Below are 22,330 nucleotides of genomic sequence, written 5' to 3' on the forward strand. Positions count from 1 at the left end.
TCGAAACCTAAAAACGTATTTTATTTCGAAGTTGTGCTTTGGATTTTCCCCAATCCAACATCTGTTGAGTGACAGTCTTAGGTTCACACAAAGCATCTCCAAGCATACATACAATATTCCAGTTATCAACACTATTTTAAAGAATATACCATTTTACACAAACGTGACATACAAGTCAGACGCCACAACATTGCAATTCCCTGGAAGATCTAAGCTTCCCCTCTGCACGTGAAGGACACACACCGGCCCTTCCGGTGGTCTGTTCATCCTGCTGCTGGCGTCGTCTCTCGTCATCTCCTTGGGGAGAAACCAGGGCGCCCTGAGGAGGTTGGCTGAGACCAGTGTTTCCAGTTTCCAGGCTGCTGGCTGCAAACTCCTCTCTTTTCCAAATTGGAATGCTGGTGGCTCCACCCCGCCTGTTCCCCAAAGACTGACCCATCAGAGTCCACACCAAGAGAGGGATCCACACCTCAAGGGGCCGAGCGGGGCTCTCTGAAGCATCATGCTGGTTGAAGCAAGCAGATCGGCCCTGGGTGGCCAGCTCCTTTTGGCTTTTCGGTGTAAACATCACAGTGTACAACCTCAATTCCAGTTGATTACAAGGAGCTCTGCCGAGAAGGACACTCCTTCTGTGGGTCCTGGGTCCCCTCGACAGGTCCATCTCACAGGTGTCAGGAGCACCAGAGAGGGGAAGACAACTTGGCTCCCAGAGCTGGGGGTGGTAGGTGGCCACTCGCACACCCGTCCGGCTCATGATGCAGCTCAGCAGATGGACACTGACCAAGGGGGTGCTGGACACGAGTCATGTCCAAGGGCTGCAAGAGAAATCTGGCAGGAACAACAGAATAGGCCCAAAGCTTCGTCATTAAGAAAGCTTCGCTTTTCCTTTCTCAGAGGAGTGTGCTGGAGGGAGGGGGAAGGGCAGGCATGGGTACCGATTCTGATCAGTTGGATCAAAAAGGAATGTAAAGTGAAGGGTGGGGACTCCATGTTCATCAAGGAAACAGATCCTTGGTTTTTATGAAAGCCCCTGTTGGCTTAAGACCTGTGTGAGTCCGGGTGACAGGCAAGGACAGGCCATGAAACCGAGCAACAAAATCCAAGAATGCAGAAGACCGTGGGTTACCTCTCAGGCTGACTCGCTTTACTCAAGGAGTTCTTCATTTCTCCTTTCTAGCTCCTGGGATAGTTTTCCTGGGGTTGCAGGTTATCCTTCTAATAATTAGCGATTTGCCACAAAGCTTTCCTTCACACAGAATGAGGAAAATCCCACCACTTTCCACAGTCCCAACTGCCAACTTCAAAATGTTGGTCCAAGAAGAATCTTCTAGGCTATGCATAAGGAAACTCAAAGTTTCCTATCTGAATGGCAACCCACCACCTCTCCTGACCTATAGAAAATAAGGCTAAAAGCGTAGCATTAAAAGCAGAAAACAGAGAAGAGGAATGAGATTCAGTTTTAGCTCCAGTAGCTGTCTGAGACTCATGAACCTGGGTGTGAGTGTCCCCAGCCCTGGTACCGCAAGGAGAGCGTGAGGCTGGGGGGGGGGCCCGAGCCAGGGGCACCAGGTTTGGAGACCAGATTAAAGTACACAAGGATATTACTTTTGCTTTTTGGAGAAAAACCAGAAAAAGGGCCAAAGGAAGGCCAATATAGTCAGCATCCAATTTTCTATTTTGTTAGATTCCAGCCTCGGGAAGACCTAGAGCCCATGGGGCCAAAGCTCTCTTAGTTGTCCTTATTTGGATAAAAAGAAAACAGGTTTTAAGGAGCAATGTCTCTCTTTAATCTAACCAGGGCTCTCCAAGCCCTTCTTGGTCCCTGAAGAGAGATCTTGTGGAATAACCAAACTAGGTGGGGTGAACTTAGGATACATTTTCATTTGGGAACAATCTGGGGGTTAGCAAAACTGACTTTAATTTTTGAAGAGGATGATGAATTTTGTCTTAAGTTCCCCCAAAAAAAAGTGTGAGGAAGAAGGGCCCATTTCTCACCTTTTCCAAACCTGCCATAAACACAATAAACTCTCTTAAAGACTCTTTACCCTAAAAGATATCAGCTATAAAACTGTCTTATACAGGAAAATGTCTTAAATGGAAAATGGTCCATCAGAGACTAAGACAGGAACTCGAGAAATGTCTGTACATTCAGAAAAACTTCAGAAGTTCTATAAAAAGATTGGGCTGTATTTCTAGAGGATGGAGGAGAGAAAAAGCAAACACCAATGACCATTTCACACCAATAGAGAGAAGACAGAAAGCCCCCAACCCCAAACAGATTGCAGGATTGAGTCTCATCCTGCTCAGTTTTTTACGATGGAGAGATTTCAAAGGCTGGGTTCTCTGGCCCAGACAGAACAAGATTTGTAACGGAAACAGAGACCCCTAGTGGCTGTTGTGTGAACTGCCACAATAACTTACAAAGAGACTGGTCTAGACCAGGAGAGGCTGCTACACATGCCAGAGACTAGGAAAACGTGTTTGTCGGGTGTGTGTGTGTGTGTGTGTGTGTGTGTGTGTGTGTGTAATGAAGAATGGACTATATATGGTTCTCTATAATCAGTACCCAAAACAAGATGCCACTGAGGGCTGGCTGCCAGTAGCCAACCATCTGGTCAGGCATCCCCTGTGTCTGAGGGGACAGAGACTTGAGCCTGTGTCCTCATGACTCGCCTTGCCAGATTTCACAGTGACCTGATAATGGAAAACTCTAACTCTGGCTAACCTAAGAACAGTATGTACTGCAGCTGGCTGGATTACGACAACTGGGGGAAGCAGAGGGTGGCGGGAAGGGCAGGGCAGGGTGGTAACGAGGGCTTCATTCTCAAGGTTTGGGTGATGGGAAGGCTAATTCCTGCAAGAACAACTTAGAATCTAATTTTCAACTGAAGTCCCCAAGCTAGTTAAATAGGAAGATTTTTAATAACAGTTCCTCCAGTCCCCTTGTCTAGAACAATTAAATTACATCCCTCAGACAGTACAAGACTTGTCAGTGGACTGTGCGGAAGATGATGAGTTGACACCAGGGCTCGTGGCATTTGTTTTGGGGAAGACAGTGGGCTTGGGTCGTGTGGCTGGCGGCTTGACTGGGGCGGCCATCTTGACCGACTTGACGGGCCGGAAGGCGCAGGCGATGTCCCCAGCAGTACTGGCACTGCGCTGGAAGGCGGGCTCGGGGTCCTTGAGGAGCTGGGTGTGCAGGGGGCTGGAGGGCTCTGATGTGGGGGCCACCACTGGGGAGGTTTTCAGGGGCTCCAAGGTGTCCAGAACCACATCAGGGGTGTGCTTGACACTACTCTGCCGCTCTAGCTCCCGCAGCTCATTCAGGGCAGAGTTCATAGTTGCCTCGATGTCCTACAAAATAGGAAAAAGGAGGAGGTGAGGCAAATGTCAGGAGAAGTCCCCAGGAGTCCTATTTCAAGGGCAAAGGCTAAATCACAAAGAGACCAACGGGAGGGAGATGTCCAGATTATTTTACTTGGCCAAAATCCTTGAACACACCGATGTTCAGAATATGGGAGTAGGAGAAAAAAAGGGATTTTCATCATCATGAGGTTTTTTTTTTTTTCTCTTTAGAAAAAAGAGTGATTGAGATGTTATTTTAAATAGAGTCCTCAAGTTTTAGAGATAATGCACTGAACTATTTCTGGGTGAAATGACAGGTGATCCAGTGGGAAGGGGAAAGGTAGATGAACTAAGAGTGGCCAGGAGTTCGGTCATGGGTACATGGAATTTACTACCCAATTCTCTCTACTTTTGTATATGCTTGAAACTGTACATAATAAATGATTGCTTTACAAAGCAGTAGGGACCATGTACGGTCTTTGTTTTCTTGGGCTTCAAAGCCAAAGGTTAAGAAGGGCCAAGAGCTGAAGAAAGGTTCCAGAACCCTGACCTTGAGGATTCATCAGGACACCTCCCCGTGCCCTACCCCTCACCCCCTCCCACTGGACTGCCCAACTTGAGGAAGCCACTCCCTTCTACCCATCACCACGAGAGGAGACCAAAGAGTGGCCAGGAGGGGGAGCCAGAGCCCACACAGGTGAGTCACCTCCAGCAAGTCACAGTGGAACACCCCAGATCTCAGGAAATAGCAGAACCAAAGACCCTTTGTACGCAGCCAGCTGCCCCTCAGCGAGACCTCCCAGCTCCCTCCCCACCCTAGCCTCCCCACACACTGTGTCTGGCACTCCCCAACCACCACAGGGTTCCTCCCTTGGCATCAGGCTCACATTGAAAGATTACATGCTCCAAGCAAAGGCCCTGCTTAAGGCTCCTTGGCCCTGCAGGTGATCTATGCTTTCGGTTGACAGTAATTCAATTGCACTCATCCCCATGATATTCTCAAACTTTAAAAATGCTCAGGAAGAACCCCACCCTCTCCCTCCTCGGTCCTGCTCTATAGCTGGAGTCTGTACCAGCTGTGCACCTATTCTAACATTCCTCTTAACACCTGGTTCAGGAGGGAGCTGGGAGGATTCCCGTGGTGCAAGGCAGATCGCAGCCAAGAGCTTAAGTAGAGGTGCAGAAACAGAGGGCTAGCAAAGCAAGACATCTCGGGCCCGTAGCCTAGTACGGTGCTTGCCAGGCACACCTTCCCTAAGCAGAGCATCCCAGGTAAGCCAATAGAGACCATATGCAGCCTCTGTGCCCCCTGGAAGACAGGGTGAAGAGAATCTCCACTCAGTTGAAACATAAAAGGGCAACAGGGAGCCCTCTGCTCCTACCTGGTCTAATGAAAAGTATAGAGTTGGGAGAGGCGTCTGAGTGAACTGCTTGGAGTGGCCCCAGTAGTCGGATTTTTAGAGGTGGGGCTGGATCGCTAATATTTCACGGAAAACAGAGACTCGTCAGTGTGGCACACATGTGGAAGGAAGACCCCATTACCAGGGAGCTCATCTCCACTGCATCTGGAGACGTGGGCTGGGGACCTTCTGGTACCGGAGACCCCACAGCGGAGTATTTTGGAGCCGTCAAGACCAGGAGCAGATTGTTGACTGATCATCTACCTCCCACTAAGGACCAGAGATTAGCCTCAGGAAATGGGAGATGGGACGGGCAGGGTGATTTAAAAAAAAAACAAAAAAAACGCCCAGAACCACATCTGAGCCTCAATACTTGGGCAGCTTCACTAAAGCCTACCAGGCTCTCAAGACCTGAAACTTGGGCAGAATGGACTCTAATACTCTCTGATTATTCACTTTAAAAAGTACAACCCCCTTGCAAATAGCCTGTACGTGATCAAGAAGTCTGAATTCTTTTATTCTGTCTTGAAATCCTTCTTGGGGAGAAAGGGCCTGACAAACTGCTTCGAAAGCTGCCTTTTGGGGCCCGGAGGTCCAGCAGCCTCTGAACTCTGTATGTGATGCATGAGCTCCGCTGTTTCAAGGCCCATCGTAACTAATGTGGGCTCATGAAGTGGTAGTGACAGGTGTGGACATACTAGCAGTGTGTCCAGATGCCCCCAGTTACCTGTGCAATGACCTCAGGGTCCACAGGCCGATGGTTATTGAAGCTCTTTGACCTTCCTGCTGTCACCGTCTTCCGGATCTGTGGACTGTCCAGCCGATTCTTCAGGGACGAGTGGCGGCTGATGGAGTTGAGGCTCCCATGCCCACTGATGGAACACTTATCTGGCCCTTCCTTGGGGAGACTCTGGCTCATGATGGGCTGGGAAGATGGGCGGCAGCCAGCCCCCACCCCCGGGGAGGCAGAGTCAGTCAGGGAACTGCTCAGCCCATGGCTGTCGCTCCGAAATGTTTTCCGGATACTCCCAGATTCTGGTCGCTTCCTTTGCCTTCAATCACAAACAGAAAGGGCGGTGTGACCAGGGAGCCCTGGCCCCGAGAAAGCCAGGACGAGTGAGAGATGTCGGCCCCTGGGGACTTCTGGAAGGAGAGGGACACACAGCACATTCTCTCCTCGGCTTCACCTTCCCTTGCTTGCTCTGTGTCTCCATTCCCCTGCCACCCCCCAACCTGGGCAGAGGAGGAATGGATACTTACTTGGTGGTCGTGGGCTTTGAGGTCTCGAGAGGTAAGGTGCTGCCAGGAAAAATGTCTGATTAAGTGAAAGTTTCTAATGGGAGACAGACTCACAGCAAGGCCCCCTCCATTACCTGCTTTGAACAGAAACCTAAGCCCCCAGGTAGGAGAGAGATTCTCACCACCACCAAGAAGAGGAGCGTTGATTTTTCCAAATTCTAGCAGGTTTCTTAGTCCAACGACAAGGCTGTAATCATTCGGGGCTCTGGCAAGCGGTTGTCGTTGCTTCTTGGGCAGACAGGGAACTGAGTATTTTTTCAAGAGCCTGCAGTGCTGAGGAGTTAGGGCCAAGTTTGTGCATTTTCTTAGAGTGGAAATACATCTCCATGACCCTGAGTCACCCAGCGCTGGGCTGAACCCTGGCTCTCGGCCAATTTCCTTCAGACCACTGAGACTCAAAGAAGATGGCTTGGCAGAGTCCTAATAGCATGGGTGTTGCCCTACTGCTGAATAATTGCATTTGTTCTTGGAATCAGATTCTTAAGGCCCTAACCTAAGAAGCAATACAACTTCGGGTTTGGGACGGCAGCCGGGCAGCTCTGATCTCGAGTCCGCTATGGGCAACGAAGGCCGAGGCAGGAGACGAGATGGAGGAAGGGAAGGGGTAGGTTCTGAAGCTAAAGAGCTCGTCTGTGTGGCGGAGCCGGTGTTCTTCATTGGTCCTGGTTCTGTCCGCTGGTCAGGCCTTTATCATAGGGGCTTGGCGTGGAGGCTGGCGCAGCGGAGCACGCGCTAAGGCTGCCTCTTCAAGCACTTTAGCCTTGGGTGTCAGCCACTTGGGGGCAGAAAAAAGATGTTCTAGGCCTTATAAGGCCCAGCTGAAACGACTCTTCCTTTGCAAAGCCTTCTCCCGCCGCCCCAACTCCAACGGCGGGCAGAAGCAGCCACTCCCTTTTGTTCCCTCAGGGTTGTGATGGCACTGCGTTTTTAGCTACCTGTTGGCATGGTGTTTACCTTGCCAGACTGAGCGCCGTGGCCAGGCACCATCTTATTTATCTCTGAATAACCAGTGCGGGGTGCTTGGCATGACAGTAGCCACTCACTAAATGCATGAAATTAAACTGAATGCTGCACCCGAATAACTCTTTGCTGATTTCTTTTTTCCACTGGAGGATGGCTGACTCACAAAGCTCAAACTGCTGAGGAGGCAGGTTGTGGATTGGCTGGTGCGTGCCAGGTCCCTCACCAGGCCCTGGGGACGCGAGGAGAGTAAGGCAGACTTCCTGGTTTCGAGATGCTCAGGCTGGTGGGGGATCGGAGTGCACCTTGGGTCATGAGAGATACTCGGACTGCTGTGGGGATACAGACTAAGCCCTGAGGCTTAGTCTGACTCAGCCCTGACGACCTTGAGGTTGTCAGAAGGGCTTCCTCAAAGAAGTAAAATCTTCGGACTACGCCTTGAAGGGAGAGGAGGAGCTGACCAGGTGAGGAGGCAGCAGATGTGAAGGTCTGGGGGTGTGAGAGAACTCAGGGCCCTTGGAAGGAGTGACGTGTGGGGCAGGAAGTGAGGCTGGAAGGGCAGAGTCACTGCTAAGGGCAAGACACGCCCGGGGGCTGCCACTCAGCCACCGACCAGCGGGTATTCCGGCCGACCATGTCCTCTGAGCGCCCCGTCCTGACACCACCAAGTAAGGAGCTCAAGGGAACCGCCTGCCTTTCCACCAAGGGTTCATCTTCTGACTATTTTGGCTCTTATCTTCTACAATTTCTNGGAGATACTCGAACTGCTGTGGGGATACAGACTAAGCCCTGACGACCTTGAGGTTGTCAGAAGGGCTTCCTCAAAGAAGTAAAATCTTCGGACTACGCCTTGAAGGGAGAGGAGGAGCTGACCAGGTGAGGAGGCAGCAGATGTGAAGGTCTGGGGGTGTGAGAGAACTCAGGGCCCTTGGAAGGAGTGACGTGTGGGGCAGGAAGTGAGGCTGGAAGGGCAGAGTCACTGCTAAGGGCAAGACACGCCCGGGGGCTGCCACTCAGCCACCGACCAGCGGGTATTCCGGCCGACCATGTCCTCTGAGCGCCCCGTCCTGACACCACCAAGTAAGGAGCTCAAGGGAACCGCCTGCCTTTCCACCAAGGGTTCATCTTCTGACTATTTTGGCTCTTATCTTCTACAATTTCTTTATACAAATGGCATCAAATCCATGATGGCTTACAAACATGTACCTAACTAATTATTTAACTCTCTCTCCACCAACCCGGCCTTGATTTCTGGGCTAATTACAGGCTTACAACCGTATGATTATAGGCTTATAATTAACAGAGACTTGTAAATAAAGGGGAAAAAAATGTGATGAGCCCAAAGTTACTTTTTACTAGCTTTGCTCTCCCAGCGGGGCACAACTTGCTGGAGGGAAGTAGATAAAATCCTCAATCCTTTTTACTGGTCTGACTTAAATTATACCTACTCTCAGTGAGCTGAATCAGCAACTTCACTAACTGGAGGGCGAAAGAGCTGGAAAAGAGCCACGTGCCCCAACCACGCCCCCTGCTACCGTCTGGTTGGAAAAAAGCCAAGAGATCGGGGCGACCTGGTGCGGTTTAAAAACAACAAGCATCTTTTATTCTCCTTCCAGTTTCAGTGTCCAGAGGCTACGGTGAACAGGTTTTCAATGTGCAGATCATTTCATTCCTCCAGAGCCAGAGGGGAATAAAAACTGTACATCATCTGCAATCCACATTCATCAGGAACGCCCCGGGGTGCGTCATCCCGCTGGCACTGGGCCAAGTTTCAGGGTCTGGCGGAAAGAGGTCTGTAGGCTTTGGGACTTGGTGTCTGGCCCCTTGAGATGAGATTAGTTCTCCAATAACCTGAATGTCTCTAGGGGAGGCGGCAGCGCACAGGCGTGGAATCCCTCCAGCCGGCCAGATCGGGTGTGGGCGGAGCGAAACCCTGGGGTGCTGCTCACAGCCACAGTGAAAGCTGGGGGGCAGGGTTAAGAGCCTGCCGGACAGGAATGGGAATCTGCAAAGGGACTGACAGGGGAGGATGACACAGGGCTAAAGCAATAGGGAAAACATGGATAATTACTTCTACTGGTATGGAAGGGCAGCAGGGGGCTGGGGATTAGGCAATGAATAAAGAGCTCAGGAAAAAGCTTTCCTTGGGGGGCAGAGTGGTCTCTTTTCCTCCACAGAGTGAATGCAGGACAGGGTGAGAGAGAGAGACACACACGGTATCTAAATAAACCCATCTGGGGTCACGTGAGCCTAGTGGAAGACACACAGGATGTTGGCTCTTTGGTCAGACGAGGGCCGGGAAGACATCAAAGACTATTATTTGAGTAAGAGTCGGAAAAGAGAAGGCCCCTTTGAGAAACAGTCCAAAACCAACTTGCAGAGGGTGACCAAAGCTATGGCCAAGTTTTAGTAGCCAGACGGCCCGGGAGGCCCGACCCGACAGGTGCTGCGGAAACCCAGGGCGTGGCCCGCTTCCAGAGCCCGACGGCAGCCCGCTGGGGCCTGGGACCTGCCTGTGGCCAGGCTGTGGAAGGCTCCTCGGCCCTGTCCGCCTTGCAGCAGCAGCAAGCGCATGCAGAGGGTTAGGCCCAGGGGCTGGGAGCCCTATGCGCAGCACAGGAATGGAGAGGGGGTGAGGCGGGAGGGGGAGGCTGGGGGATGCAGGGCATTAGGGGAGCAGAAAATGAAAAGCAGAGCTTACTTGTTGATGTTTGCAAGATAAATATCGGCTACATGACCCCCACTGGGACAGCTGGCCCCCGCTCTGGCTGTCACCTTTTCTTCAGGTGGCTCAGAAATGACCTCAATCTCAGACTTGGGGCTGGACCTCTCCACGACACCGTCCTCGCTGGGGAAGGGGCAGGCAGGCAGGGAGGAGGGGAAAACAACAACAACACAAAAAGCAGTGTTAAATCGGCAAGATGGCCCCCCCGGACACACACGCAACCCCGCCACAGCTCTGCGGCAGCAGTGACACCGGGCCGGGCTAGCTCTGTGAGCAGAGGCAGGGAAACCTAAGGGCCTTAGGAGGGTTGCTTAAATAAAAATAAATAATCCGGCCGCGTTCTGTGGGATCCTCAGCTCCGCCGGAAAGCCGGGCTGGGGGGACACCTGGATTCGAGGCATCTGCCTTCTACCCCGCTGCTTTTCCGGGGCAGCTGTGCCGGGGCCACCTCCCGGGGAAGGAGGCGGCCGGTCCAGGTTGCGGTTTATCTGCTGAGGTCCCGGGCACTGCCCGGCAAGGACAGGCAGGTCTGCGGTGGCTCTGGAGATGCCGGCGTTGAGGCAGGACGCCGCCACGCTCTGTCGTAGTGCATCTAGCCCTGCTTAGTGTCCAAGCCGGTCCCAGGTCACTCCACCGCTCTCCCGGCCCCTCTGGCTACTGGTGACAAAGGAAGCCCCTTCTCCCCCACAATTCCTCTTCTCTCGGTCCTGTAGTGAAGTCATAATGCTAAATTTGGGAGGGTCCTGTCCACGCACAGATGGCCACCGAGTTTGCGATGTTATCAACAGAGGGAGGATCTCCCTGCAGAACGAGCCGGGGAGAGGCTGGGAGGGTGCAGACTCATTCAGGATATCAACCTTTAAAAAATAATATTAAGGGAAGGACTAAAAACACTGACACCATCGTATCCAAGGGCAGGGAGTCAGGGGCAGAGGCAGGGCAAAGGGGCAGGGAGGCAGGCTTGGGACGGCCACGGGGGTAAAAGCCCTCCTGCCCGGGACACATTGCTTCCAAGAGCGGCAGCCAACCAACAGCCCATCTGACGAGGTCTCTCCGGGACCAGTTCACGTTCCCTTTGCTCCCTGACATCCTCTCCCCTCCTCTCCCGGTCTGTCCCCAAGTCAACCTCATCTGGGTTAAATGAACTGGCTCCTTTCCACAAGGCTGCTTAAGCTAGATTTCCCCTAGAAAAGGAAAGCATCACTTTCATTTAGTGGAGAAGCGCCTTCCGTGGCCCAACTGGTTGGGATGAGCAGGGGTATTAAAAAAAAAAAAAAAAAAAAAGTAAAAATGCTTTCCCACCCTGAGCTTTCCAGAACGGAACTGTGAGTGGTCAAACAATCACCCCTCATTATCACTCATCAGGTTTAAGTGTGGATGAGCCTGTGCACTGGCAGGTTTCCACAGTGACTGGGGGCAGGCGAGGGAGTGATCTGCAAGGGGAAGAGGTGGAAAAACGATCCTCCATGGAGTCTTGGGGGTGGGGGGGAAGAGTCTTTCAAGGGCGCTCCTGGTGCCCCCTGGGGGTTGGTCTCCCTCACCCTCCTATGGAGCCAGAAATAAAGCCTCCCCCAGAGCAGCTAGGACGCCTGAAGGTGCAGGGGGCCCAACGTACGTGTCTTGGACCACGATGTACTGATGGGGGATGAGTCCGTCGATGCCATTGTGCCGGCCTTCCCACCAGTCATCGGAGGCCCTCTGGTAAAGCAGCAGGGATGCCCCCTTCTTGAAGGACAGCTCTCGGGCTGTCCGGCCCACGTAGTCAAACTTGGCAATGGCCTCGATGGGCTCACACTCTGAGAGGGGCAGAAAAGAAGGAAACACATGTTGTTGGGACCCACGGACTCAGGAAACGGGGCGGAAAAGCCCAATTAGCTGAACTCACACTGGTGGGAAGATAACCCAGCGTGACACATAAGCCGAGGACGAACCACGTATGAGGTAGGGAACTCCTGCGTGGACAGTGCCAGCGGCCTGAAAGCACGTGTGCACCCTTTCCTGCCTTTGGTCACGCTGTTCCCCCCACCTGGAATCCCTTTCTCTCTTACCTTCCTGATGAAACACACTGAGTCACGATTTAGGTGTCATTGTGAAAAAACAAAACAAAACAAAACAGAATACTTTGTTCTCACACCAGTTTCTGTGCAACAATGAACCGCATGTGCAGGGGGGCGGTGTGGAGAGGAGTCTTGTCTTCCTGGCACACAATCTGCCTCCTGGAAGCTCGTCACACTGCCCAAGAGGCTGAGCCCCGCTCAGGGCACAGGAGGCCTAGAGTAACTTCTCCCGTACTTTCCTAGCTCTTTATGCCAACTCCCATCACTGAATTTGCCATCCTGTACCTGTAAGTTTCATTTCTTTTCTGATCAGCAAATAACTCCACTAACTGTATAACATTTATCATATTGTACTTTAAATACAACAAACTTTATTGATGTTGTCCATTTTCCCTAGTAGATAGAACATGAGCTTTTCAGGGCACCTGGGTGGCTCAGTCGGTTAAGCGTCTGATTTCGGCTCAGGTCATGATCTCACGGCTCGTGGGTTCAAGCCCCGCGTCGGGCTCTGTGCTAACAGCTAGCTCAGAGCCTGGAGCCTGTTTCAGATTCTGTGTCTCCCTCTCTCTCTGACCCTCCCCTGCTCACTTTCTCCTCTCTCTCTCTCTCAAAAATAAATAAAACACTTAAAAAAAAAAAAGAACATGAGCTTTTCGTCTCCATTAGGAGAGAATAACTCACCCAATCAACTTTCCAAGGAGCTAAAAATATGGAAATATATATTGTGGGTAATACAGGGAAAACTTTACATAAAATCAATTTGAAAACTAAAAGGGGTTTACAAATGCAATATTTAGTTTTATTCTGCACAAGCTTCCAGTCTCCTTGTCTGTTAGAAAGGAATAATAATAGTGCCTTTTTCATGAAGCTGTTATGAAGAGTCAATATATAACAATTTGCAAAAGCACTTAGAGCAGCGTCTGGCCTATAGTGGGCTCTACGTCCACATCGGCCCGTTATTGTTGTCATCATTACCATTATCTGGGCCGAGGTACAGGGAGAGGTCAGAGAGCAAAAATGAAACCTCCCTGAGGTTAAAATCAGGCATTCTGAGTAGTGGACAGGAAGGCTGCTTACAGGCAAGACCGTGCCGAGGCTCCTGGATGGGCCGGGCTGGAGATGGACCAGAGGAGGCCTGTCTAAACATCCCAAGGCTCAGTTCTGTACTCCCTTGGGCCTATCACTTGACCTCCCTGGCCTTCGCTTTCTCAACTAGAAAATAGCACCTCTATTTCACTAGGATTAAGAGAGAAGACACACCAAGCTTCCAGCAGGAACAAATTTCTCTAGCTCACCTACTCTCCTCCTGCAAGGGGGCAGATTATCATATTGATCCATCTGACTTCAGCATCTAAATAAGCAGCCCTCACTTTTTTTCTCCTTTAAAACACTCCGCAAGCTGTGCCATTTCGTTCTCATGCCCAGAGAATTCTGAGGCCCCTTGTCAGCTGCTGAGACTTCCAAGAGCCCGAGTGGTCCAGAAATGGAGGTGCAGAACTGTTGGAAGGAGGGGAGGCGTGCTGGCCGGACAGACCCTAATCAATCATGGGCGCTGCCACGGGGCCCGCGGTGACAGCTGTGCATTCCACCTCTCCACGCCCGCCCGCCAGGCTGCACAGCGCTCGCACGTCTGTACTTTGGAAAGGGTCAATTTTTCCAGTCGGCAGGCGTGAAAGCGTGTGGTTTCTGCATCCTGCTTCCCACTCCCCCTTGGCTTGCTTCTGTTGGGCTCTTGGCACCCAGCTTCTCTCCTCTCCAGGCTCACTGTTTTTTCAAATGAGCTCTCCTTGATTTTGGTCTCCAGCTACCTGGCAGGAGTCTGGGCTGTGACAGGGGACCAACATCAGGCGGGCGAGACGGGCGGGTGAGACAAGGAGCTAGGAGGTACGGAGGGGCAGGGAGCTGGGCCGAGAAGCTTGAAAGGCTCTGAAAGGTTTCACCTCTGGTTTAACAGAGACCATTCTATCTGAGAAGGTACGCTGTGTCTCCACGAAAGGGAAGGAATGAAAAGGACAGACAGGGGCGCTCCCCGCCTGTCTTTGGGGGTGTGGGGAGACTGCTGGGCAGGAAGGTGCATCAGGAGCACAGGCTACGTAATCCGTTCCTTCTGCTTCCTGCCCGGTGTGCCCACTGCCCAGGACGCAGGGCCTCGTACCGTCATCGCTCGTGTGGTGCTCTGTGGTCACATCCTGGGTCGAGTCCTCAGCCGAGGTAGTCTCTCCATGAGGGCTGTCACTGCAACAGAAACAAGAGTGATGGGGACCTCAGCCCTGGCTGCCCAAATCCTTGTCTTCTCCTTCACGCAGCTCCCTTGCAACAAGGGCGCAGAAGCTATTTCATGCTCTCCACATCCTGACTGTACACTACAGACAAGCGTTGATAACGAAATACAAGGCTCCTGAGGTTCTCTAGTCCGGTCCCTGCTGCAAAAACTACTCGAGACTGCCGGGGACTTATGATATCCTGAGACAGAGGGAGCCCCTTTTGAATTCATAAAATAAGTCATTTCAAAAATACACAAAAACTCAACTCTTCAAGAGACATCTCGCTAGGTGAACTAGTTCCTGGAGGAAGAATGTGGAAGAAAACACTAGGCTTTTGCGTGGGACACAATAGGAGCTGAAAGCCATGCCTGGCACTTAGTAGCTGTGTGACCCCGGGTGAGGGAATGAATCTTTTTTAGCCTCCACTGCCTAATCAATAAATTGAGGATAGTGGTCTGTATACCTCACAGAGTCACGTGAGGGTAACTGGGCCTCCTTTCCTTCTTTCTCATTTTGCTTATGTCTCTGGGCTTTGTGGTTTGCTCTGTGTACTAGTGAGAGAGTGGGAGGTGAGTCGGCAGGAGAAGAGCCTGCTGTGGGTTGGACGAGAGGGCAGGACATGGAAGTCGGTCAAGTTCCTAAACAGTTCAGCGGGTCTAAAACCATACAGGCTTGAGAATCAAGAATGGCCAGGGAAGTTACTAGGAAAGTCGTTTCTTCTCCTGGGCTTCTGGCTCCTGGACATCAGGGTGGATGGGGATGGGCACCAGGAAGTTCTAACTTTCTAAGAAATAGACAAAACCCCTGTTCATTTCTAAAGTTTCTTCCTCTGGCAGTTGGTAGTAACAAGGGGGCCTTCCAGGCAGTTCTATGGAAGTATCACCACCACCTCAACTCCACCACCTGGCCTCACCATTCCTACGTTTGAGCCTCTAACCTGTCCCTCCACTTGGAATGGGTTTTTCACTCCAGAAAGTTCCTCAAAGTTCAGGGAACCAGTTCAGAACTCACCTCACGTGAAGCAAGTCAGTTCCAAGGAGGCTCTCCAGACTCCAGAGAACATTCTGGGAGAACATCAACAGGGACTCTCCCTTATCAAAAAATGTGGGCACAGGTTTTCACTGGGACACTGTTTACTGTGCTTAAAAGCCCTCTGATGAGTTTCACGACATTCTAGAAGCCCTCAGGCACCAGGGGTGCACAGAGCAAAGGCTCCGTTTCCTCCAGAGCTCCAAGTTCATTTATACAGCCATCCACTAAGGCGGCAGTTCTCAAATGTCAGGGAGTCCTGGAAAGTTTGTTGAAAGCGGACTGCTTCACCCCTAGTTTCTAATTCTCCAGGGCCGGGAGGAGCTGAGCTGTCTGTACCCCTAACCAGTCCTATGTGACGTAAGTATTGTTGGTCCAGGGGCCCCACTCGGAGAACCACTGCTCTAACGTGAGGGCAAGATGATGCCTTTTAAGGTCCCACCTAGGGCTAAAGTCCTATGCGCGGTCCCACGCCTGCACCTGCCGTCTGAGGAAGCCCAGCGGCCAAACAGCAAGCGGGTCCTGGAGTACGGCTGGTGAGCGTGGGGAGGCGGGACTAGCCTCTTGGCGTCACAGCGTCAGGGAGGCCAAGCAGCCCGGGGCCCCCTCTTCCTGGCTCTTCTGGTCTCCTGGCCATTCTCCTGGGTTCTCAGGCTCCAGCACTCCCTTCTGCCACCCCTCCCTCACCTCCCCTTCATCCATCTGAGCTCACTTCACTGGCACTTCTTCCTGTCCCCAAAGAAGAGGAGAGGCTGGGAGCCTTCTGAGTGGCTGAGTCCAGTCGTCAGATGGTCCTTCTCACCCACAGTCACCTGCTCTTGATCTTGCGTATTTCTGGCCTCCCACCCAGTCTGTGGTAGTAACATACCCTGACTAATCTGGTGGTTTTTCCAGAGGCTGCTAATAAATGTCAGATGCACAACAAACAGTGGGGGGCCAGGGAGAATGCTTCGGAGAGAACTGGCGGAAGGTGCCCTCCCTTCCATGCCCCTGTGAGCCACCCTCCCCCCCGCCATGACTCTGCTCCGCTGGGGTGGGAATGGGGGAATGGGGCTGTGGGGGGCTCTGTGTCCTGGGATCGGGCCGGAGATATTTGAGAAGTGAGGGCACACTTTGGAAGGGAGATAAAGCAGACCCTGGGACCACTTTTCTACAGTTTTCAACCCTCATGCAAGACAGAAACCAAGTCTCCAAGTCACATGAGCAAAGACAGCTCCCTGGAGCACGTCAGCTCGTAGCCTGAGACCTGAGCAGCCTCCCCAGTCCTCACCCACCATCTCTCAGTGACAAAAAGTTTTCTCTCTAAAAGAATGAAATCTGGCCATCTGTAGCAACGTGGATGGAACTTGAGGGTGTTATGCTGAGCGAAATAAGTCAGGCAGAGAAGGACAGCTACCATATGTTTGCACGTATAGGTGGATTAGGAGGAACTTAATAGAGGACCATGGGGGAGGAGAAGGAGGAAAAAAAGGGGGGGAGAGGGAGGGAGGCAAACCATGAGAGACTCTTGAATGCTGAGACCAAACTGAGGGCTGATGGGGGTGAGGGGGAGGGGAAGGGGGGTGATGGGCATGGAGGAGGGCACTTGTGGGGATGAGCACTGGGTGTCATATGGAAACCAACTTGACAATAAACTATTTAAGGAAAAAAAGGCAATTATCAACAAACAAACAAAGCTTTCTCTCCAAGCCGGGTAGTATGGGTTTCTCCAGCTCGGAGCCAGATGCTGGGATCCACGGGACAGCGGACAAGATTGAACCCAGGGGTGTCAGTGGTATCTCTGTATTCACAAACACGTGAATACCACTTTCTCCATGCCTCAGGCAGAAGGCTCCTTCTGTGGGGATCAGGGAGAAGCATGGGCCCACTGGCCTCTAATTAAGTAAACAACCTCCCCTGTCCTCCCCGACCTCAGTGGATAGCAATGGGGCTGCTGAATTGGTTCCAGATGTTGAATTCACATGGAATCCGATTTGGGCTGGCTCATGCTTTCAGCTCAGGCTGAAGCATGAGTCGGGGGGAGAAGGGAGGGGAAGGAGGAGGTAAGGGATGTTAGGGAGTTAAAGAGAGAGGCGTTGCCTTTGTGTTTGGTTGGGAAAAAGATACTGTAAGTGGTACCCTGGGGTGCAGTGTTGGGTCCTGGATGGTGCCCTGTACTAAGAACCAAGACAGTGTGGTTGGAATTCCCATCACTAAGGTGGCCTGAAAGATTGTCACTGGCTTCTTCTCTAGGTTACAGTGACTTTCTCTATAATATGGGAATAGTGATTTGTTAACTGTGTAACACAAGGGTCTAGTAAAGACGTGCCCTTAGGGATTCCTTTGATATCTCTGTTACCAGGCTAGGTCATGAAAAACCTTGTCCCACAGGATTGAGTCTTGCTTTAGGGTGGAGATAAGTCTTACCGGCCGAAAATGGAGCTTACCCCTTTTTCTCTTCACAAATCCTGCAATCATTCTAAAGTATCCCTGTACAAACTCACAGCGAGGAAATTATGCCGCATATCCTAGCTCTTCACAATAAGGAAGAAGCCCTTATTTCTGGTGACCCGGACCCAGGACTGCGTCTTACTACACGCAGCACAGACATGGCACCCGAGAGGCACCGTTGACTGATGAACAGTTGTTCTAAATACAACTTTACAAACGTTCTTTCCCTGGAGATTATTCACATTCCTATTATTGTTTTCCAGATTGGTTCCTTGGCGCTCAGAACTCATAAAACACAGGGAGGTGGCACAAAGTGGCACTTACTCCATAGGTCGGGTCGAGGTCGGGTCAGGCACTGTGCTCAGATCCCGGCAGCTTGGATTGCCTGGGAGCGCAAGGTTGGGAGGATCTGGGTGTTTCCCCTGGGTCTCGCTTGGCCATCTGGCCCCCATGCCAGTGTGCACTGGGGACACCCCCCCACCTCCGGCCCGGAGGCCCCTTACCAGTAGTCCTCTGTGCTTCCTCCTCTGCTGTAGACAGGGCCCTCCAGCTCCCTGGGGGTTGGGAAGATGTTCTCATGCTGGATGATGGTGGTTTTGATCAGCTCATTCACGTGGGCTTGGCAGGACACCTGGTCGTGGCCCTCAGGCACTGACATCAGTGAGGGCCCGAAGCAGATGGCGAGGTTGTAGGGGTCCATCATGTTCTCTTCACTGAACTGTGATAAACTGGAGGAGAAGGGAAGGGGGCAGGCTGGGAAGCTCTCGCATGAATGCCCAGAAAACACAATTGTGGGAGGCACTGCCAAGAGCAAGAGCAGAAGTTCCACAAATTGCCACCTGCTTTTCTGGGCATCAGAGCCCTTCTAGAAAGTCTAGGGGGAGAAGAGGATGACCACCAGGACAGTCATTTGGGAGCTGCCTCCTTGCAGGTCTCACCCCTCCTCTCTTTCCAGCTCCTCCTTCAAATCCTACTTGTCACCCCATCATGAGCCCTGCTCCATACCTTACCACCAAACCCACCCTGCCTCGAGAATGCACCACTCTGCACGACCAGGGCGGCTCCCACACGTCAGCCCCCTAAGCTGCCAGCACAGATGGAGACCCTCAGGCTGCCCTCGTAATGATACGGTCAGAAGGCACAGTGTGTGTGTGTTGTGTGCCTCCCTGCGCAGCAAAACAATCAAATTACTAGGGATGTTCCATTCCAAGCTCTAGACGTCTTTTAAAAAATTGCCAAACGATTAGCTTTTGTATTCCGTCAAGCAACTGAATTTCCTTCTGGAACAGCTAATGTAATTGTTTTTCATTTTCATAATATCCTCTATTATTACAATCAAGATTTATTCAGGAAAAGGTCAGCATTGCTGCTCAGTTTATGCCCAGGCTTTCTCTGGCTACAGTCTGACTCCCTTATTGGGGATTTATTTTGGGAAGTCCCCTTTTCAGCCAGCAGCTGCTCCAGCCACACCTCCAACCTTGGCCAAGGCCCCAAGCCCTTCAGTGAGCCCCTGGGCGTCACTGGCCCTCACTGGTCTCCGTTTGTCCAGGCTGACAGCTTGGCCAGCTCTGGGCCTGTACCCCCTGCCCCCAGCCCTAGGGTGCGGAGCCGTGAGCTCGGCACAGGAGTTCTGCCTCCCTAATGGGCATCTGCAGGAGGTCCCCAGCACCTGGTTCTGTCAGCTCTGAGGAGGAACCGAAGCCCTCTAATACCGAACCAGAGGCCTGAGGCTCAGCTGTCTTCATCTGAGTAGGTATTCGTCAGAACTGGACAGAGTTCATTTCTAGTGTATCCTGTACCCAGACTCAAATTACCACGCTGGTCTCTCTAACCCAATGTTCTCTCCTCTGCTGAAGATTCACAGATCTTGTCCTGTGAAGATACACAGATACATCTCTTGTCCACTTTGGAGAATCAGTGCAGGAACTAAGAAGGGGTACGATGGATATGAACAGCTGTCACGGGGGGAATTACTGGTCATGGTTGAGAGTCAATGTTCTCTAGGACTCAGTCAAATGCAGTGAGGCCAGCGATGGGTGCGGTTATAGATTTTAGTGGCTGGACCACTTCATAGAAGGTCTTAAAGGCTAAATTTTACAATCCTTCCCTGGCTCCTGAGTTAATAGAGCGCTGGGATTCAGAAAAGGCTGGGAGAAGTTTCTAAGTCTACTTTTTGGTTAGACAAATGTTGGAAAGAGATAGGAGAGATAATTACCTTGGTAACCTCAACAGGGAAAAGGAGGGAGAAGGCCATGTTTCTTTAGTGCGAGCTGATGACATTTGGTAACATGGAAAAAAACCAGTCATTTCTGGGGAAGCCTGGCAGTCAAAGGGAAACAAAGACTAGCTCCAAAAGCCCTAGTCCAAAGCTTTGTGAGAGAGGAGCAACCTTGCCGAGCCTCCTACGGGAAGGACTGTTCAGTTGATAGGTGGCTGCAATGACCATGGGCTTGAGGAGGACACTTCTTCATGGACTAGGGTCTAATGGACCAGTTGCGTTTCTTACTCCCATTAAAAGGTAAACCAAGATCCTTCTCTCTCTTCCAATCTACAATGGGAACACCCGGGTTTAGGGGGAAAGCCATGATTCTAAACTATTTGGGGGTCACGGCCTCCTTCAAGAATTTGACATAAAGCAGAGATTCTCTCCCCAGGAAAATTCACTTGTGTACACATACAGATGCACTCATCTCATATACAATATAAAGGTGCTAATAATCCATGCCCTAAAGTCTGTATCCAGTATAAGAATTCAAATACTGGATTTTTATTGAAAAAACAAAAACAAAAACAAAACAAAACAAAAAAAAACCCTAAAATGGATAACAGTGGTAACAGCTTCCTCTTTAAACATTTTTTTTGGCGTGGACTTATATAACGCCATCTCTTCTAAGAACTGTACTATATTTCTATAGCTTCTATCTATAATACTAGTGAATTCTTCTAATTGATTCAAACTCATCTTTTGTGTATCTTAACAAAGCTCAGCACAGAGATTGGGAACATAGGCTTTTGGGGAGGAATGAGAAAATCAGGATTGCTGTAGGGAACTTGTTTTTTTATCATGTACTTTTCTGGACTTTTTACCTTTTAATGATGCACATTTGTCTCTTAGATTAAATTAAAAGAGAAAAACAAAACATCCCCTGAATTTTAGAGTCAAGTGGATCTGGTTTTGAGTCCTGGTCACATCGCTTACCAATTCCACGATAGTGTTCTACATTCTAAGTCTCTTCCATGTTAAAAAAAAAAAAAAATTGTACCTTCTTTGTGGCGCTGCTATAAAGCTTAAATGAGCAATTACACTCAAAGCACTGAACACTGTGCCCGGCACATAGGTGGTGCTCAACCAATATTTTCTGTCATTATAATATCCTAATTGCTTCTTGATATAGGGCCCTTGATTCTAGTCAGAAAATAGAAAGCAGGGCTGCTGACATTTGCCAGCAGTTGATTTATAGGAGTCTAGCCATTGTCTTCTCCTGATCGGTGTCATCAGGCTGAGGACTCCAGATCCCAACATCGAAAGCTTAACTCCTCAGGGAGAACGGTAAGCTTGGGACAGACTGTTTTAAATACATGACATTTCACTTAAAAACCTTCCGCTTCACGTGTCCCAGGTGTTTGATTTGGCAACAACCAACAGACTGTGGGTAAGATATTACACATCAGGGTTGACTCTAGGTCTGAAAGGGATGAAGAGAAATCATATTATTCACCGTGGCCCCAGGCAAAACGTGGGGCTGAGAATCCATCAGTCCTTTCAAAAGCTTTTCCAATAGGAGACACTACAACGTCCCACTACAAACTCGAGATTTAACAGCCTTCCCCGACTTCCTCAAAAGGCTCTCTAAGACACGAGACGTGAAAGGTAATTCTGGCTGATTTTTTCTCATGCTCCTTCAAAGGCATGTGACGCCATGTGTCGGCACTCTCGTGCTCCTTGCATCTGTTAAGGGACTTCGTCTGTGCCTTCATGTTCCACCTTCCTTCCCCCGCAGTGAACTCCATCCTCTCTTCTCCAATAAGAATATCACTCCCGCCATTGCCCTCGCTGTCTCCTCCATCATTAGTTCTTCCTCACCGCTGTGTCATTCCCACCAGCCTGCAAACATGCAGGAATACTGTCCATCTGAAAAGAAATCTCTCTTAACTCCATATCCACACCTAATTACTGTCCCATTTCTCTCCTCTTCAACAATAAAACTATTTGGGAGTTCTCTATACCTGCTGTTTCTGATTCATCTCTACCTCTTTGGTTATGGACTAAATTGTGTCCCGCTCCCCAAATTCCTGTGTTGAAGCCCTATCCCCCCAGCATGTGACTGTATTTGGAGAAAGGGCCTTTAAGAAGATAATGAAGGTTACATGAGGTCATCAGGGTGGGGGCCTGCGCTGATGGGACTGTGGTCCTTATACTGAAGGGAGGAGATAGCAGAGCTCTCCCTGCTCATGCAGAGAGGAAAGCCATGGGAAGACACAGAAGGAAGGTGGCCATCTACAAGCCAAGGAGGGTCCTCACCAGAAACCAACTATGCTGGCACCTTACTCTTGGACTTCTAGACCCCAGGACCATGAGACAACGGGTTTCTATTCCTGAAGGCACCTGGTCTGTGGTATTTTGCTACGGCAGCCCTAGCAGACTAACATGCCTTCTCTCTCCCTCCCTCCCCTTCTTTGTTGTGGTAAAATATACAGACATACAACTTACCATTTTTACCATCTTTAAAAAAAAAGGTTTTTTTAATGTTTATTTATTTTTGAGAGAGAGACAGAGCATGAGCAGAGGAGGGGCAGAGAGAGGAAGACACAGAATGTGAA

General features: G+C 50.8%; 1 protein-coding gene across 9 annotated transcripts in view; it reads right to left on the reverse strand.

Moving 5' to 3' along the window:
* The window catches only part of SRGAP2 (SLIT-ROBO Rho GTPase activating protein 2), a 243,244-nt gene continuing 220,914 nt past the window's right edge, over nt 1-22,330 (reverse strand). For 2 of the 9 annotated variants that reach the window (XM_077772039.1, XM_077772037.1), the window contains exons 17-23: nt 18,013-18,237; nt 13,942-14,021; nt 11,345-11,525; nt 9,706-9,852; nt 6,006-6,044; nt 5,473-5,797; nt 1-3,354 (exon numbers count right to left, since the gene is read on the reverse strand). In XM_077772039.1, the coding sequence (XP_077628165.1) occupies nt 2,971-3,354; nt 5,473-5,797; nt 6,006-6,044; nt 9,706-9,852; nt 11,345-11,525; nt 13,942-14,021; nt 18,013-18,237 (1,381 nt within the window). In that variant the 3' untranslated portion in view covers nt 1-2,970. The other 7 variants (XM_077772041.1, XM_077772040.1, XM_077772042.1 and 4 more) reach the window with 6 other exon arrangements.

The sequence above is a fragment of the Crocuta crocuta genome, unplaced genomic scaffold (genome assembly GCF_008692635.1).
Source record: "Crocuta crocuta isolate KB4526 unplaced genomic scaffold, BGI_CrCroc_1.0 scaffold318, whole genome shotgun sequence".
Lineage (NCBI taxonomy): Eukaryota > Metazoa > Chordata > Mammalia > Carnivora > Hyaenidae > Crocuta > Crocuta crocuta.